Source organism: Microplitis mediator, chromosome 1 (genome assembly GCF_029852145.1).
Source record: "Microplitis mediator isolate UGA2020A chromosome 1, iyMicMedi2.1, whole genome shotgun sequence".
NCBI classification, from domain to species: Eukaryota; Metazoa; Arthropoda; class Insecta; order Hymenoptera; family Braconidae; genus Microplitis; species Microplitis mediator.
The window spans coordinates 6,147,427-6,168,307 of NC_079969.1; the positions used below are offsets into that span (position 1 = coordinate 6,147,427).

Sequence of the window (20,881 nt, forward strand, 5' to 3'; positions counted from 1 at the left end):
AACACGAGCTGAAAGTTGTCGACAAGTTTCTCGGAAAGTTGCCGTCAACTTATGGAGGTGACAACTTTTGCGGCTAACTTGGCGACACGTTGCGGCAGTAGATTGTCGCCAGGTTGCCGTCAACTTGGCTATCAGGGAGGGAGGGAGGGACTTTACCATATGATCAGTTGGATCGTGAAAAGAAAGTATATTTATCGAATATGGACAATGTAAATTGCGACAATATTTTACAATTCACATCTCAAATCAAAAGTAAATACTGTTCATTTTACGCACTATCAGTACAATTAAACCCACTGTTATTTATTTTTGATAATATAATCTGTTTTTTTTTTTCTTGGAAACCCGACAATAAACACAGTTATAAATAAATATTTAAAAACGCGTTAGATAATAATATATATATAGTTTTATTGATAAAAACATTAAAGTCTAATGACCTGAGTCACAGTTTCAACAAGAGCTCAGTTTAATCAGCCGTCAACGACGTAAATTACAAGTATGGCGACGCTTGAATGTAAAACGTCTGATCAAACCTCTAGTGATTTAATAAAATTAAAAGTTTTTGATACTAATAGTGATGAAAAAATTAATGAAAATGATTTAACTGATATTCCTTTACAATCTTCATGGACATTTTGGCTTGACAAGTGAGTTAATTATATTTTCAATCGTTTCTTCTCATTTGCACAGATAAATTTGTAATTACTATTTTTTTTATATTTTCCATAAAACAAATTTCTACTGTAGTGTGATAATTTATAAAAAATTTTATATATTTATTGTACTTCTTAAATTAAATTGTTCTGTAAAAATGAAAATTTGTTTATTATTTTTTAAATAAAAAAAAATATATTCTTTTAAGTGTAAATTTAATTGTTAGCTTCATTTATTTTAGTGTTGGGTTTACTTTTAATCGTCATTTTCATTGTATATATATATATTGAGTCACTAAATAAATATTTCGTCGCATTTGTTATTTATATCAATGAACTCAATATTTTTTTGTTGTAAAAATAAAAAATTAAAAAAAAAATATAATAAGTGAGAAGATAAAATTCTAAGTTAAAAGATTGTCAATATAACAATGAATCACTTGCTTACAATTTGACCATAGAATATTCTAGATTGATAAAGAAAATTCATTTTTCTATTTATGCCCTGATTAAACAAAACGATTGGTTACGATTAAAAATGATTACAAATTTAATCGATTCCATGCGTTTTGAGCACCTGACAAAATATCCCCGACAAAATATCTCTGGACAAAATATCCCCAGTTTTGTGTCATTTTTTTTTGGCTTTTTTCACTATTTTTGCTTTCGTTTCGAGGGGATATTTATGGGGACAAAATATCCCCCATAATATTATTATGTAATAGTTGCCACTTTCACTATTTTTGCTTTCTTTTCATGGGGATATTTTGTCCGGAGATATTTTGTCGGGAATATTTTGTCAGGTGCTCAAAACGCCTGATACCATTTAATCGTCATTAATCGTCTTTAATAGTCATATTCGTCATGGTTTTTCACATTTAATCGTCTCTAATCGTCAAAAGACGGTTTATTATTTTACGATTACAAATGATTAATGACGATTAAAATTTCAAATCGTCATGAATCGTTTTTAATCTTCATGTGGGACCACACAGTAAAAAATATTGTGTATCTGTGTTAAAAACGGTCCGTGTTAAAATTTTTGTGTTGATTATTTTGTGTCAAATCAACACAATTCTTTGTGTTATTTTAAAATTTTTAATCGATTTACTCTTCAACACTTTAAAAGTGTTACTTAGTATAAAAATCGATATTATTAACATTTAGTAAATGTTACTTTAAAATCAACACAAAAAAAGTGTAGAAATTTTGACACAAATCTTGTGTTTAAATTCAACACAAATAGTCTGTGTTGAAAAATAACACAAATATTGTGTGGACTGTTTCTAACACAGATTGTTTTGATTTTAACACAATATTTTTCACTGTGCAGAAATTGCAATATATTATTTTACGATTACGAAAAATTTACAAAAATTGCAAAAGTTACTAACTTTTATTTTATAAATTTGATATCACTGATCAATTGTTAGCTTAAAATATCATTTATTCATCATTATAAATTAATTTACAATATACATAAATCGAATAAGCGGTAAATAATAAAATGAAAAATTAGTATACTAGATACTGATTTTTTGCTCATAAATATACCGAAAACATTTAACTTTTATTTTATAAATTCTATCCCATTGACTAATAATTAATATAAAATGTTATTTATTTGTTATTATAAATTAATTTATTATATGCATTAGGGTGCTTCATTTCAGAGCAACATTTTTTTTTTAAGTGCTTGTGGAAAAAATCATAGTTCAACACAAAAAAAAAAATTTCGCGGAAGAAAAAAAAATCTATGTCGATTACAGACCTAGCTCTTCGAAAAATTCGATTTTCCCATTTAAATAACACGGGAAAAATTTTTTTTTTAGCTTTAAGTATTGTTAACTCATTAAACAAATTAATAGATCGAATAGAATAATACATATTTTTGTAGGAAATTGAACGCTCTACAAAAAAGGTCTCTTATCATTTTTCGATAAATCCATCTGTTCAAAAGTTATTAGAGCTCGAAGTAAAGTTGGAGATCTTTTTACTTTTTCGGCGAAACTATCAGTCTTATCAAAAAATGTTGTAAAATCTTTTTTGTTGACAATTTTATTCTCTACAAGTTAGTATTAGTAAAATTTTTTTAAATTTCGTATTATTTTCTATTTATTTTCATTTTAATTTCAAGCTCTTAAAAAAGTGGTTCTGGTCGATTTCAAGATCTCGACATTAAAATAGAAATAACTAGAAAACGATGCTGGATTTCAAAAAACTTTACCGATAATAATTTGTAGAGAATAAAATTGTCAACAAAAAAGACTCTACAACATTTTGTGATAAGTCTGATAGTTTCGCCGAAAAAGTAAAAAGATCTCCAACTTTACTTCGAGCTCCAATAACTTTTGAACCCTGTTTAAAAATATTGATTATAAAGAATTAAAAGTGATGAAATTCGAATTCTTTTCAATAATTTCAATTGATTTCAATTTTTTTGTTTGTATATATAGATATACAGTTTGCATGGATCGACCGCTTCTCAATTCGTTTCAATCAATATTTTTAATCAGGGAACAGATGGGTTAATCGAAAAATGATAAGAAACTTTTTTTGTAGAGCGTTCAATTTCCTACAAAAATATGTATTATTCTATTCGATCTATTAATTTGTTTAATGAGTTAACAATACTTAAAGCTAAAAAAAAAATTTTTTCCGTGTTATTTAAATGGGAAAACATAATTTTTCGATGATCTAGGTCTGTAATCGACATAGAATTTTTTTTCTTCCGCGAAAATTTTTTTTTTGTGTTGAACTATGATTTTTTCCACAAGCACTTAAAAAAAAAAAATGTTGCTCTGAAATGAAGCACCCTAATATACATGTATCGAATAAGTGGTAAATAATAAAATGAAAAATTAGTATACTAGATCTTTATATATTAATATGTACGTTTACTAATTTTTCGGTTCCTTATTTTTAAATTTTTCTATGTTTATTTGAATAGTAATTGTAGATACCAATTTATCGATTCTTTTTCATATTAATTTTAATATACGAAATAACAAATTTTGCTCTTCTATGTGTATCAAATTTTAATATAAATAATAGCCATTTTGTAATATATATAATGATCCTGGTTTTATATTAGTATCGAATATACTAATTTTAAGTCAAAAATAAACTACAAACTATTAAAATTTTGAGCATCATTTTTTTCCATGTAAAGACGACTCATGACGATTTGAAATTTTTAATCGTCATGAATCGTCTTTAATCGTAAAATAATATTGCAATTTCTGGTCCTGCATGAAGATTAAAAACGATTTAAAACGATTTAAAATTTAATCGTTTTTAATCATCTTTAATCATCAATTGACGATTCAAAATGATCAAAACATTTTTAATCGTCATTAATCGTATTTTCTAATCAGGGCATAATATGAACTGTCTCGCGATTAATTAATATCATCACGAAAATATAAAAAAAAAAAATTATATGGTGATTTTTGTGAAATAATTTTTTGTTTTACAAATATATTGATGTGGGTACGCAAATAAGAGGAAATTTCATGTAAAATTTAGGTGTACTGTTGATTTTAACTTTCAAATTCAAAAGTTCATTTTTTTTTTTTTAGCTTTTTTATTTTATTTAATAGTAAACTTATAGTGAATAATTCAATATTATATGTTCTAAAAATAATTATAATTATTTCAACAGAGCTGTTCGAGGCAGGACAGTAGACGAATACAAAGATAATTTGAAAAAAGTTTATACTGTTGATACGATACAAAAATTTTGGGCTGTTTATAATAATATACCTAAAGTTTATGAAATTCAAGTAAATATTGTCTTTATAATTTATAATTATTTATGCAGAGATAATTTTTTAACGACATCATAAGAAAAAAAATACAATTATAATTATGTATTAATTTTTTGTATTTTATTAGAATAAATATAGTTATCACTTAATGAGAGACGAACGATTGCCATTATGGGAAGAAACTAATAATAGGATGGGTGGAACATGGAGATTTAGATGTCATAAAAATGATACCGTGAGTTTATGAAAAAAAATATTTTTTTATTTATTTTTTATACAGAAATAAAATCCTGAGTAACTTGGACTCCGCCAGAGTATTTTTGGTTTCCTCTAAAATATATTTATTTCTGTTCTTTAAAGCTGCGTAATAATTGGCCCGATAACAAAATACCCATCAACAAAATAAACTAGGGAAAAGTAAACAGTGACAGAAGGGGGCAAGACGGAACTATAAAAATTTTATTTGTTTATTATTAAAGTAGCCGCACATTTTATCACAATTTTGTCGGTAATATAAAAATAATTAATTAATAGTTAATTATGACACTAGTCTGATGGAAAATATCTATTCTAGAGAAAATCCTATTACTTTGACGGAACCAAATCCAAGTTAACTGTAGTAATCACAAGTAATTGCTATATATATATTTTTTATAGGAAGCTGTTTGGAAAGAAGTTGTTTTAGCTGCAATTGGCGAACAATTTAATAAATATATACATAAAGATGATGAAATATGTGGTGCTACTGTATCTGTAAGAGATAGAGATGATTTAATTCAAGTAAGAAGAAATTTTCCAAACTTTATCTTTTATATCGATTCGATCCCTAGTGAATCCGAATTACGGTAAATTACCGTATTTTACCGCAAAATACCGTTTTTACGGCAAATTTGTCGCAAATTACGACAAGTTACCGCAATTTACGATAGATTACCGTAATTTACGGTAAAATGTCGTATATAGTAATTTTTCTTGATACCGTAAATTGCGGTAAAATACCGCAGTATTGCCGCAACCTTTACGGTGCATTGCCGCAATTTTACCGCACGTTTGCCGTAATATACTTTATTTTACCGCAATTTACGGTAGATTACCGTAATTTCCGGTAAAATATCGTAATTTATGGTCATTCTTCTGAATACCGTAAATTGCGGTGGAATACCGTAGTATTGCCGCAACCTTTACGGTGAATAGCCGCAATTTTATCGCAAGTTTGCCGTAAAATACTTTATTTTACCGCAATTTACGGTAGATTGCCGTAATTTACGGTAAAATGTCGTATTTTACAGTAATTCTTCTGGATACCGTAAATTTCGGTAAAATACCGCAGTATTGCTTCAATCTTTACGGTGAATTGCCGCAATTTTACCGCAAGTTTGCCGTAAAATACTTTATTTTACCGCAAATTACGATAATTATTCAGAATACCGTAATTTGCGGTACTTTACAGTAATTTACTGTAATTCGGATCTGCTAGGGATTTTTTATCTTCTTTCTTGATTATCTAATTAACAATATATTCAAATTGATATTGAGGCACGGAATCACTTAAAATGAATAGCGTAACTACTCCTAAGATTTTTAAGCAAAACTTTCAAAATCTCAGAAATTAAAAATTATTGTAAAGCTATCATTTTTTTATTAATATACATTTTTTCTTTATTTTTTTTTTTTGTTATTTCATAAGATTTGGAACACCAAAGCCGACCTTGCAGATTCAGCTACAATTATACCAGCCGTCTTAGAACTTTTACCGAATATTAATTTCCTCGGTGAATTTTATAAACGTAAGTAGTTTTTCATATTATTTGAATAATTTATTTCTGTATTGATAATTTATTATTTTTATTCCAGCTCATCAATTGAATTATGCATATGAACGTCATTGACATATTATATTAAAGTTTATCCAAAGAATTAATTAATTAATGTACTTTATTTAACCTATAATATTGTAAATGATAAAAAAAATTTTTAATAATCATAATTAATAATAAATTATTTTGTATACTGAATAATGAGGTTGTATTTATTTTAATTAATAAAACTATTTTTGCATGCCTCATAACGCGAAGCGTTTGAGGTAGTGCTCTACTCTCAACACGTCAAGGCCAAGCAATTTTCTGGCCTTAAAATGACTATAACGTTCATTTTTCATCCATAGGATAGATATGAGTACACGTATATCAAGAAAAGACTTGAGAAAACTTACTTTATGTTTTTTAAAGAACATTTGTTCTGCTACTTTAAAGAAAAAACGAGTTTGAAAAAAAATTTACTTGGACGTCCGGATGTCTGTGTGTATTAACTCTTTTCGGATAAGATAGGACATCCCGCATTAGTTAAAAAAGATTAATTGCATAAGAGAAAAAGAAGTGATTGTTCGTTAACTTGAGATCAGGATTTATTTCTTAAAAGGAGAGTTAAGGTTTACTTTTTTCCAACAACCCGAGAACAAATGGTTGATTCTGATTAGATATAATCATATCTAAACGGTTAGATATAACTAGATCCAAATATTAGTGAATATAACTACACTGTAAAAAATCACCGGGGTAAGTCCAAGCGGTGTAGGTGTTAAAATCGGCGGTGTTAAATTTCAACACCGAAAGCGGTGTGAAAATAACGCCACCGCCGGTGTAAATATTCTGTACCGGTGTTAAAATAACACCGCTGCCGGTGTAAATATTCTAGACCGGTGTTAAAATAACGCCGCCACTGGTGTAGATATTCTTTACCGGTGTTAAAATATTTTACTTTGTGAATATTTTTACTTACTCGATCACTATACTTGTTAATAAATAATATTCTTTATTAATTTTCATAAAGAACTGACATTTTTTGTGTTTTATAATCTTTAAAGTTGATACTCCAAGCGGACGCAGTTTACCCTGCTTTTACACCGATATTACTCCGTTTTTACACCGGTTACCCCGCTTTTACACCGGTTACCCCACTTTTACACCGATATTACTCCGTTTTTACACCGGTTACCCCACTTTTACACCGATATTACTCCGTTTTTACACCGGTTACCCCGCTTTTACAACGGTATTACTCCGCTTTTACACCGGTTACCCCACTTTTACACCGATATTACTCCGTTTTTACACCGGTTACCCCGCTTTTACAACGGTATTACTCCGCTTTTACACCGGTTACTCCACTTTTACACCGATATTACTCCGTTTTTACACCGGTTACCCCGCTTTTACAACGGTATTACTCCGTTTTTACACCGGTTACCCCACTTTTACACCGATATTACTCCGTTTTTACACCGGTTACCCCGCTTTTACAACGGTATTACTCCGTTTTTACACCGGTTATCTCGATTTAACACCGGTATTTTTAACGCCGGTAAATTACTCCTCCTACACCGGTGTAATTTCATTTTAACCCCGGGCGGAGTTAAAATGAATCCATTTTTAACACCGCTCTTTTTACAGTGTATGTATAATTATATACAATTATACATAAAGATGTATAATCATACAGAAATTTGGATACAATTATAGATAACTATATATGGTTATATCCAATTATATATAGTAAGATATGATCACGTTTCCTTGGGAAGCGACTTTATATTGAAACTGACAACTATATCACAGACACTTTTTTTAAAAATCAATTAGCATAAACAAAAAAAAAGTTATATTGGTTAAATAAAGAATTTTTTTTCCGAAATTGAATTCTTGCTTTTAGTCATTCCGTTTTCTTAATACGGAAAATGATAACTTGCATAAAAAATTTAAGATTTATCTATTAGTTTATTAAGGTATTGGTTTTAATATTCAAAAAGTTGGTTAAACATAAAAAATTTTGCTTAATTGGTCGATAGAGGGGTCATCTACCTCAAAGTTATCTCTATAACAAATTTTTTTTTGAAATTCCAAAAAAATTAATTACCATTTTTATCAATTAAAGTCACTGTGTATAATTTTATATTCAGAAGATATTTTAAAATACCAGATAATAAATTTCAAAAATATAAATTTTTTGAAAAAAATTAAAAAAAAATTTTTTTTGGCAACAAATTATTGCTTATTTCACTTTGTCCTTTTTTACATCATAATTTATATAGTTTATGAAAAATGTATACTGCATATTATTATTATGAATTTTTTTAAAAAACCACATATTTATGTTAAAAATATGTAAAAAATTTTCGTCATTAAAGTAGTGAACAATTTAATAATATAGTTGTTTAATTAAATTATAATAATCATTTAATGTAAATAATTAAAGGCAAAGTTCCCAAAATTCGACGACATCAAATTACCGAAAAATAAAAAAAATAAAAGAAATAACTGAATTAAATATCTAGCTAATAAAAAACTGGCGCCAATACTAGTCGTTTTCGATAAATAACGATCAATGTCGTCTGAATTCCATTCACCGAAATATTTAAGAATTATATTACGTTGTAAATAATAATAATAATAATCAGATAATATTCGAAATTTTTTATTAAATTAACAATAAATCATTTATTTAATAAAAATTCAATAAAATGAAATGTTATTTATTTTAATCCAAAAATTAAGAAATAGTAAACAATTTTACTATCCGAGTTATATATAATAAAATATAATAATAATTGATTTTATTAATCAGAAATAAAATAAAAAAAAAGAAACCAACCCGTGAACTTTTAAATCCTTTAAAGATGACTCACTTATTTTTATCAGAAGTCATTTGAATTTTAATAATTGTTTACATCTACAAATTTATTCAACTTTTATCGTATATGCTACTGTTTCGTTAATTATCTCGCTTTATACTATTTCACGATCAACATCTCAGGAATTCTTTTGACCATAAAAAAAAAAAGAGAAACATAAAATACTGAAAAATAAAATATATAATAATGATAATATAATAAAAAATAAATTCCCCTTTCATCACATCATTGAATTAACACATTTTTTTACTAGCAAACCGTAATATTAATGTTAGATGTATGAAAAAATATATAAAGTTTATTTTCAACGGCTTATTTTTAATAAACAAAATTTTTGAGTAAAAGTATATGGAATATGTATTATATTCCGCAGCTTAAGTCTGTTAATTGAATAATTTTTTTGAAAGAAATTGTATTATAAAAATGAAGATAGACAATATGTCATACTGGAGAACTGAATTATTTTTTAAGGAAATCGTATATTTTTATTTATGATGAAAATCAGAGATTTAGGAATTTTTAGAAAATTGATCTCTCGAAATTTAAAATAGTTCAGAATTCTGTTTGTGGACATCAAAAAAACTGATGAATTTATTAAGTTCTGAATACCAAATGAAGTGAAACTTGATATATATATGTATATGGCATGGAATCTAGCAACCACATAAATTTGCATTTTCGATTTCACTGAAATTTTTTGATAGTTATCTATCTAGAGAAACATTCTCGATTATTCTTGAAATTATTTTAACTTCCTGCTAATAAAATTGACACTTTTTAAAACATAGGTAAGTTATTAATTTCAGTGCAATTTTCGAAAATCAAGTTTTCATCAGACATCAGACGTTTGAAAATCTTATACGCTGTAAAAAAAACCGGTGTAAGTCCACGATATTCTAGTGTGAAAACTATCGGCGCTAAATTAATCGCCGGAAACCATGTTAACCATAACACCGGTAGCGGTGTAGAAATTTTTCCCGGTATTAAGCAGTGTTAAAAAAAAGTATAGTTTTCATTATTACTCTATAAGGGTGGCTGAATAGTTCGAACTTACGAATTATTCGATTTACGCGCCCCTATTACTTTTTAAAACATGAGAGTTGAAATACACAGAGAAAAATTGATGGTAACAATCACAATATATTATGAGAATGGTTCCCAAAGTGTATAGTAGTCGATTTATTTCAAATATCGATTCTAGGAACATTATCCATACAAATTATGGTAACTATTCCCATCTATATACTTTTCATTCCTATACGATATAGGAATAGTTCCTTTGAAATTATGGTAACAATTCCTATGCTATTACTGTAACCATTTTCATACTGCACTGAAAAAAAAATGTGGTTATCGTAACCATCTGAAGTATTGTTAATGGTAGATAGTTGTCATAACAAATTGTATCGTAAAATTGGCAATATTAGATTGTTTCAGTAACTATTTTGAATTTTAAATAAAAGTATTGTCAATTTAACCATATTCTTTAGTTATATTCCCCATACTTGTGATATTGCTATTTTAACGATTCCTATAAATTGGTATTATATCAATACGTATTGTTAATATAGCAATATAATACGAATTGCCATAGCAACCATCTATATAGATAGTTGATTTAATAAAACATTGTAAGGGTAAAATAGCAATCTAACCTTTATGCAAATAAAGTATTGTTACACTCAAAAAATTAAGTAATTGTGTTTATTATGCTAAATTTTTAATTCTAATCATCTAAAATGATTGGAACGTTTTTCAATGCAAAAATAGTTATTGCTATAATTTTTTTTTAAAGAATTAATAATTATTGGATGATAACTTCTGCAATAAATTTTGTAACAGTTACTATCAGGATGGTAACAATTACCATTCGGATGATAATATTTACTATCAAGGATAGTAATTTATATTATTGAATGCTATGAAAAAATTCTTATTACCTTAGATGGTAACTATTATAATTTCTGATAGTATCGGTTATATTCTGGATTATAAATATATCTATTTAGAATAATAATAATAATTAACTCCTAGTTAACATACAGGATTGCAACAATTATTATAAATATGGTGAATATTACAATCTAGATGATTTATACAATCATTTAGATAAAATTCACTACAATCGGATTGATGGTAGAAATTTCACTATAACTAGATAGTAGTTTCTATTATTCAATTTTCTGAGTGTATAATAACAATCTACGACTTTTCAAATTTAGATGATTACTATAGCCTAACAGTGTTGCTATTACAGCAATATTTTTTTTTCAGTATGCCATGGTAATCGTTACCATATATTATGCTAATGGTTACCATAATATTATAGTACTAATTACCATGATATTATAACAGTTACCATAGTGCTATAGTAATGATTACCATAATATGAGGAATTTCTTCATGTCATAGTAACCATTAGCATACAACTATGGTTATTGTTTCCATAATAGTACAGGATCGATTACCATAATATTATGAATACGGTTACTACATCGTGGTATGTGAATGAGCGTATACCCCATAATTTCTAGTAATTATTACCATAACGTTATGGGTTGATATTTCATAAATTTACTAGGAACGGTTACTATAATTTTCTCTCCTTGTAATATCTTAGATAACTAGTGCCATCGAATATAATACGTAAGTTCGGGGCTTGAAAATACGAGCATCAACGTGTACGTGTATATATATATATATATATATATATATATATATATATATATATATATATATATATATATATATTGGAAATTTTTTTGTCTAGGTCTTAATATTTTGGCGAGAACGTAACGAGAGTTAATTACAATTTTTCTCTGTTTTTAAAAATAAAAAAAATCATACTAAAAAAAAATCATTTTTTGGTTTCTTTACTTAATCTGCAAAGCCTTAACCTTTAGAGCTAAAAATATTTATTTTATAATACATCTATAATATCATAAATTATGTAAAGCTGTCAAATTTATTTTTATTATATTTACATAATTAATTCTGATAAATTGCACTAGTGGTGACACTAATATTTAATTAATTAACCTTAATACATTACTATGAATTGTAATCAATTTTTTAAGTGTTAATTTTATTCGGATACTATGTTTTTTATACTTGTGATTTCCAATGCGAATTTTTTAAAGAATTTAGAATGAGTAATTTCCAAATTTGATGTAACTTGCGTTTAAATAAAATATTGAGATCAAGGAAGATTTCGATAGCTCAAAGGTTCAACTTTCAAAATCTGTTTGTAGATTTGATAAATATATATTTCAATGGAATGTAAAAAAAATCACAAGTCGGTTCTTAGAATTTTAGATAGAGCTCATCTTTCAGTAAGATTTTTGTTTCTTCATCAAAAAGTATCATTTCAAAAGATATAAGAGCAAAAAAAAATTATTTTCGAAACACTCTAAGATGTAAGTATACGAACGTATATAAATAAAAAATAAGAATGATGAAGAAATAAAACTTTCACTTGACACAATGAAACGTGAATCGAATAGATTTTTTGTTTATTTCTTCCATTATTTTTGGATGTTTGACTTGTTGACATTTATATAAACAAACATGTATACAGACGTGCCTATTGGAATAGTTAAATTTAATTATTTAGTTCTAAAAACTTACAAATCTGTTGACAAGTTTTCAATATTTTTTATTGTGAAGTAGTCATTTTTTTGTGTATAATTACCTGAGTAAAAAATTTTACATATATTTATATATAATTATAAATAGAACAGAAATAAAAATGAATCACTAAAATTTTGTTTAAAAAAAGACATTGAATAAGTTCATTATTTAGGCATTGATTTATATTAAATGAATATTGATTGAAAAATACTTTTAATATTTTACCCGTGACGAGTCTCGAACCCTCGACCGCTGAGTTATGAAGACTGCGCGCTATCCACTTGACTGAAAGAAACTTACAGCAAAAATTACAGTATATTGTTGGAAAAATGATCACCAAAAATTGAGCGATTGTAAGAAGACTAGGGGTAGGGAATGCTGTCTTTAGATTTTAAATGCACGCGAAAGTTGTCATTTTTGTTGATGATGTGAAACTAGATAAAAAATTTCCAATCCTTAAAGTGCAGTTTTTTAAAATTAAACTCCATATTAGGTCAATCGTATCGAAAAAAATTACGGAGTTATGAAGGTCATCACAAATTGGGTCTACAAGTACCGAACTTTTTTTACATACTTTTAGGCCTCTAAAAAAAATTTCTTCAGATTGTGACATTGTGACGTCTACTGAAAATTTTAATTTTTGAAAAATTATTTTTCTTTTTTTACACGATCAAAATTCATAACATATTTTTACAAACAAGGAGAGCCACCTAGTGATGAATTTTTTTTCTTTTTTGTATTCTATAAAGTTTCAGGAAGTTCGCACATAAACAAATGTCTGAATCCAACAACATCTCATATATATATATATATATATATATATATATATATATATATATATATAACAAAATGTATTATTATTATTAATATGTAAATTTAAAAGTCAATAAACTCTTTCTAATCACCGTGACATAAGAAATGAATGTATTTTTTCTTATTTCATTTTTATATAAATTTTTTTTTATTTTTTTGCTTTATTTAAAAATTTGGAAGTGAATATTTTTTTTTTTCGATGGAATTCTTTAAGGCGAGAGATTTCCTGTTATTATAATATAAATGTATGGCGCCAAGTGCTGGAAGACGACGTAGGGGCCAAGCCTCAGATGTCTATCATGTTAATAACGTTCTTAACATTCCGATACTTTTAAATATATATATGTATATATTTATATGTACTATGAATATATAAGTAATAATACAATATTTTGTAAATGATATATGTAGTATTATTACCTTTTAATGTAAACACGTGTACATGTATATAAGGAACTAAGAGAGCAATAAATTTATTTGTAACAAATTTTTATTATAATATATACAAATATTTTATTATTTTTCTGTGGTTTATTATTTTTTTATAAAATTCATGGTATATAATTTTTCTATATGTTCAGAGCAGATAAAAAAATGTGATTATTAATTTTTTGTCGGCGGTAGTTTGTAAATAAATTTATTTTTCTGACAATATTTTGTAAAAATAATTTTTTTTTTTTCTTTAATAGACACGAAATTCTGTCTCTACTATTGGTTAAACGAAGAAAACTATTAGTCTAATTAACCTTGACCCTCAACAATTATATTAGCTCCATCAGGACCCAATAATTTTAAACGCCTAATTTCTGATCCACGTCTTAGAAAGTCAAACTCTAAATATCTCCAAAAATATCAAGTTTTTGAAAAAAGTATAAGAGACCTTTTTTGCAGAGCTCTTAAAGCTCTACCAAAAAAGACTCTTACAATTTTTTTGACAACTCAATATTTATAGAAATATTTGCAAAAAACGAATTATACTTTTTTTTTTGATAACTTTTAAGGTAGTAGTCTGGTAACTCGCGCCGTTTTTCATGCTTCTTTTTAGGGGCCTTTTTTTTTTAGAAGGAACAAATGAAAAGTTTTGCATTTTTGATATGTTTTTATTTACATCTTAAGGTAACAAAAAAAAATTTTTTTGAGGAAATTAAATAATTTATTATTATTATTATTGTCGCTTGAAGTTGACGCCTCAAAAAAAAAGCGCTTGGATGGCCCGGGTGATATTGACTCTTGTGGACATCCGAAATTAAAAATTCTTGATTAGTCTTAATCTATAGACATGTCATTCTCGTCGGAACTAGGATTAATTTTTTTCATTCCTAACTTTTCATTTTACAACCCTTTTTATGCGAAAAAAAAATGACTTTTTTTTTCAAAGTTCGCCATTTTGTTAATTTTCGATAAAATTTAATAATCCTAGTTCCGACGAGAATGACATGTCTACAGATTAAGACTAATCAAGAATTTTTAATTTCGGATGTCCACAAGAGTCAATATCACCCGGGCCATCCACGCGCTTTTTTTTTGAGGCGTCAACTTCAAGCGACAATAATAATAATAATAAATTATTTAATTTCCTCAAAAAAATTTTTTTTTGTTACCTTAAGATGTAAATAAAAACATATTAAAAATGCAAAACTTTTCATTTGTTCCTTCTAAAAAAAAAAGGCCCCTAAAAAGAAGCATGAAAAATGGCGCGAGTTACCAGACTACTACCTTAAATTTCCAAAAGAATTTTTGAACTTTATTTGCAAAAATAAATAAATTTTTCGAAAGGTCAGACTTTTTCATGGATCTTATGACAAAGTAAATTTATTACTGACAATTTGATCTAAAATATTGAAAATTCGTAAGTTAGTTCAATTTTTATGCAATAAGTCACTTCTACCCTTTTTTTTGTTATAGATATTTTTTGATAACTCAAAATTCAAATTTATAATGAAAATGAATACTAACTAGTATAAAAATGTTTAAACAATATATCTATAATAATGAATGTATAAAAATTTAAGGAAAAATTATTAATTACTTTGATTTCAATGACTAATCAGAGACTTTTTCCTACAATTTAAAACTCTTGTGACCGTTCTGATTTGTCTACTGGAAGTGTAACCATCGGGGGTTAAAATTTAATTAATTTTTTTATACGTCATTTATTATCAATCGCTTCAATTTTTGAAAATTAATAAATCGGTTTAAAAATTATCGCTGCTGAAAATTTGAATATAAATTTTCCCGCGAAAATTGTGAAAAACATTTCTTAAAATAAGTTAATTTTTACTTGCATAAAAATTTGGTTTGCTCATTTATTTAAAATAAAAAAATAATTAATAAATAAAAAAAAAAAATTCCCTGAAAATTGTGGAAATATTTTTTTTAATTTTGTCTAAAATTGAAATAATTTTTGGTCATTATAAATTTTATACATTTGAATATGTAAAAAAAAAAAAATTCTGCATGAAAAAACAAAACTAGAAAAAAAAATTTTATTCAATATCGCCAACTATTTACAATAACAAAAGAGCTTCCTTTTCCCGATTGTTAATTACACTTGTATAATTTGAATTTCATACATCCGTTACTTTTATTATTCAATAAAACATCACATCTTTATCCTTTTTGTTTAAATAAAAAAAAAAAAAATCAAATTAATAAAAAAATAATTATAATTTGAAATAGACGCATTAATGAACGGATATTGCATATAATATAATTAACTAATAATTTATATATATATATATATATTTAGAATATACTAGTGGAGGAATATATGAAAATTATGTCATTTAAATTCACCGCAAACTCGTAATTTATTTTCATATTTCCCAAAAACATAAAAAAATTTTTTTTAAATTAAAAATAAAGTTTGTGGTAAGGAAATTCCTCATCTAAGTGTATAAGATATTTTTAGCTTAAAAAAAATGGACAAATATAAAACGAAGCAAAGGAATGTTTTAGTAGGAGTAAAGAAATAAATGTAATCCGTTAGGTTTTTTTTATTTTTATTTTTTTTTTATTCATTTTATATAACCAGGCGCCAAAGCTCCGACCTCGAAAGGTCGTTTCGAGATTCCTGACTAAATTAATTGCTCAGAATAAAACCGGTGTCTGGACTTGTGCGGGTTTAGAGGCTATTAAATTCGACACAAACATCGCGTACATATTTACCCATTGAAAAAACATGTATTATTATAATAATTATTATCATTTTATTTATTTTTTAAATTTTTTATTTCATTCCTAAAAAAAAATTTTCATTTTTTTGCTACAATTGCAGCATCTCTTCTCTGTATGGTAAAGTAGTAAAAATGTGTTCCATGTTTTGATGTTTATGTTGGTAAAATTCGCAAAACTATAAACAGTCTCAGCGATGGATATAAAACTGACGGATGTTCTGTTTATTTTAATTATTTATTCTCGTGAAATCATGCATGCATGCATATTAATAAATTTGGAAATTACATAGTGCAGCAATAAAAGTTTGCTGATTGTCTTCTTATTTTCATAAATTTATGTTACGTGTTGGCTAAGTTTATAACATATATATTTTACAAAAAATTTTAGTAGTTAATATTTCAGAACGTAAATAAAAAATTTTGTTGTATACAGGCAAATAGTTTGGAATTTATACACAAAAAAAAAAATATATTGAGTCAAGAAAATATTTTGGAAGACAAACGTTTTTTGGAACCAAGTGAAGATTTTCTTGAGTCAAGAGAATTTGTCTTGATCAGAGGAAATTTTTAATTTATCTGAGAGAATTGAGAAAAAAAATTTAACTTGAACCAAGAATTTTTTTTTCTTCGAAATTGAATTCTTGTTTCAAATCATTCTGTTTTCTTTATTCGAGAAAATGTTCATTTACATAAAAAATTATTGATTGAAGTATTTTAATCTTATTTGAAAAAATTTACTCTTCAATCAAGTATCATAATATTTTGCTTCGTTATTTCACTCTCTAACCCAGAACGCGATATTCTTGAAACAAGAATGTCAATCTCTTGGTTTGAGACACTAGCGACTTGATTCAAGACGGCAATTTATTATACTAAACATGTGTTTTCTTTAAAATGAAAACAAAGATGTCAGGAATACTCGATATTTTTGCGTTCCAAATTAATTTTTTAAAAACCCTAACTTCGAACGGAATCGAACTCGCGTCTTTTGGGTTAGAAGTCTTGTCTGCTAACCACTAGGCTGACATAGTTCCGAGATATTGGACCATAAAATTTTAACTATAAATTCTATAAGAACGGAGTAGAGGTAATTCTATTCTCCATGATTCTGACAGTCGGTTAGAGGTATTTTGAACCCAAGTGACAGATATTCTTGAACTGAGTTCTTACCACTCTTGCTTCAAGTCGGTTATACAGTTGAAATTTTGAGGTTTTCTTAGCAAAAATATTTCTTTTAAATTTGATTAAATTATACTTGGGTCAAGAATTTGAATTTATCAATCGAAGAGGCGTTTTCTTGAATCAAAAAAATCAATATTAAGAGGGAAATATTCTTGAATCAAAAAGAAATTTTCATCACAATGATTTTCTTGACTCAAGTAAATTTTTCTTGATTCAAGTTTTTTTTCAATGTATGTATAAATAAGTATTGAAAAAAGAATAAAATTGAAATTGATTTTAAGTGGGAAAATTGAAGATAAAAATAATAAATTTTTCAATATAAAAATGACTTAACTTTATGACTTGGGATTCCCCGGGCTTTGGATATTTGATCGACAACTGCGATTAATAATACTACGAAAATAGGCATACCTAGAGAATGAAAAGAAAAAAAATCCATATACATTACGCGGCGAAAAAGATTTACAGTCTTTCTCAAATTACCCATTCAATCAACTTTATCTACAAGTATTTAAATTTTAATCAATTGACGTAAGTAGGACGTAAATAGTGATTTACAGCTTTCATTTTATATTTATATATATAAATGTATGCATATACATATACATATAAATATTAGCATTCAATAACTAAATAATCGATGATGAGTCAATTCGATAATCATTAAAATTATATTAGTATTAATTTGAAATTGATGGTATAATAACACAATAATAAAGATGTATAAAAAATTTTCAATTATCATAAAAAAAATATTGACTGTTTTATAGACACATTTATTTTATGTATATATAAATATGTATTTCAAATAAATTTTAATAATTTATAGAAGTTTTACTATTGCAATGATTTTTTAAAGTCTATTATTTATTTTTTTTTCAATTTTTTGAACGGTTTTTGATTCCCGCCGAATTTTCAAAAATTGAGTTTTTATAGAAATATATATAACAAATAATATATTTTGAGATATTATCCCGTTTGCAAAAAAAATCCACTAGTCGAACTTTGAAATTTGAGACAAATTCAAATTTTCGTACACTATCGAAAAATCCCTAAAAAATTTTGATCATTTCCCGATTTGAATTTGATTTCTTTTTATTCGGGAAAAGTTATGAATTTTCTTAAATTTCAAGCTTTTTTAAAATTATTTACCAAAAATTCTGTTCCCACTTAGTATCCATTCAAGTCGAAAAAAGGCCAAATTCAAGTTATAGTTTTGACCCGGGATTATTCAAAATATTTTTTCAAAAAAAAAAATTTATGATTAAGGAAAATTAAGAAAAAAAGTAAATAAGACATAACGTATTAAAGCAAACGTTTAAATTATATATTTTGTTAAAATTTTATGCATAGAATGAACTGGTTTTTTAGCTTAATCATTTAACGACCTTAACCTTAAGAATAAAAAAAATTAAGAAGAACAATAAAAAACTCCAGTTGTAGAAGAAGTTATTAACGACCTAAATATCAAGTGAATAAATAATGGGTTCATTTAAAAAAAAAAAATTTCATTGTAATCATTGATTCATTAATCATTTGATAAATTAAGAATATTAAAAAAAAAATACCGAGTCATAAGATGAATATTATTATTTATCTTAATATTAATAAAAATATTTATATATTATTATTATTAATTTTTTTTTTTTCATTGTTATAATTGAGTGGACTATGAACATGAATAACAAAATATTAAGTATGTATTTATTAATTACTTATAAAAATGTAAGCAGAAGACCTCGAAAAAATAAAAACTCCCACATAAAATAAAAATAATTATTAATTGATGATATATATTATAAATGCGATGTTTTAAGAACAGAAAGAAAAATTTAATTTAATTTTACATAGCAGAGAGTGTGAAGTGGAATTGAACCGTGACCTTTTGCTTACCGCGCAATTGCTTTGACCACTGAGGTCATGTAGGTTCAAAAAGTTAATAGGGTACTAACCGTCTAAGTGATATTTGTGACAGTAATACCATTCAGATTATATATAAATATATAAATTGCCGGCACTTTTCGAGCTGATAAAATTATGCCAATATTTTCTACAACTGGTAACTAAAAAATTTTTCAATTTAAAAACTGATCGTGGCTCATTTAACCCCGGATCGATCTATACACAGGAAAAAAATAAACTTGAATTTACTTGAGCCAAGAATATTACTGTGGAGAAAATTTTTTTTAGTTCAAGAATAGTTTTCTCTTAAATTTGATATTTTTTCAACTGAAATACTGACTTATTATAACAGTAGTTAGAACTCAAGAATATCTGTCTCTAGGTTCTAAAACACTATTATTTTACTGTCTAAATCAGTGCGAATAGAAGACTTCTATACTGTTTTCATTGTATTTATAGTCTGGATTTTATGATCTAGTACGGAACTATGTCAGCCTAGTGGGTAGCAGACAAGACTTGAAACTCAAAGGACGCGGGTTCGATCCCGCCCGAAGTCTGTATTATAAAAATATACACAGAAAAAAAAGGATTTCCTGGTGCAAAAAAAATGTTTACTTCTCCTAAGAAATTCTTTGCATACACAGAAAAAAAAAATTTTCGACTGAAGGTAAATATTCTTGATTCAAGAAAATTTTTTTGGAGACCTAAATTTTCTCAGATAAAGTAGAAATCTTCTCCGACCAAGACGAATTTTTTTTAACCAAGACAAATTCTCTTGGCTCAAGAAAATCTTGATTTGGTTCTCGAAAACGTTCATCTTCAAAAATATTTTCTTGACTCAAGATAACTTTTTTTTCTGTGTAGGAACTGAAAATGAAAATTTTCTTAAAGCAAGAAAAAATTTCTCGCACCAAGAAAACTTTTGTTTTCTTTTCATAATGCAAAATTTTTCTTGCGCCCAGAAATCCTTTTTTTCATTGGGTCAACTATAGTTGGTCTGTAAAAACATCGAGTAACCCTAGTACTATTTTTTAATAAAAAACAAAAAGTCTATGCTCAGTATGA

At 26.3% G+C, this 20,881-nt stretch overlaps 1 protein-coding gene across 1 annotated transcript; it reads left to right on the forward strand.

Annotated features, from left to right (window-relative positions):
- The first annotated feature begins 283 nt into the window (after nucleotides 1-283).
- Nucleotides 284-6,444, forward strand: LOC130674403 (eukaryotic translation initiation factor 4E type 3-like). Its single transcript, XM_057479722.1, has 6 exons — nucleotides 284-650; nucleotides 4,321-4,441; nucleotides 4,554-4,661; nucleotides 5,084-5,206; nucleotides 6,114-6,213; nucleotides 6,281-6,444. The coding sequence occupies exons 1-6, from the start codon at nucleotides 502-504 to the stop codon at nucleotides 6,313-6,315; spliced, it is 636 nt and encodes a 211-aa protein (XP_057335705.1). The 5' UTR covers nucleotides 284-501; the 3' UTR covers nucleotides 6,316-6,444.
- The last annotated feature ends 14,437 nt before the right edge of the window (nucleotides 6,445-20,881 follow it).

Coding starts and splice junctions, on each gene's coding strand:
- LOC130674403 (XM_057479722.1), top strand. CDS start 502: ATGGCGACGCTTGAATGTAAAACGTCTGATCAAACCTCTAGTGATTTA. Junction 651..4,320: donor TGGACATTTTGGCTTGACAA/GTGAGTTAATTA, acceptor TTATTTCAACAG/AGCTGTTCGAGGCAGGACAG. Junction 4,442..4,553: donor CTAAAGTTTATGAAATTCAA/GTAAATATTGTC, acceptor GTATTTTATTAG/AATAAATATAGTTATCACTT.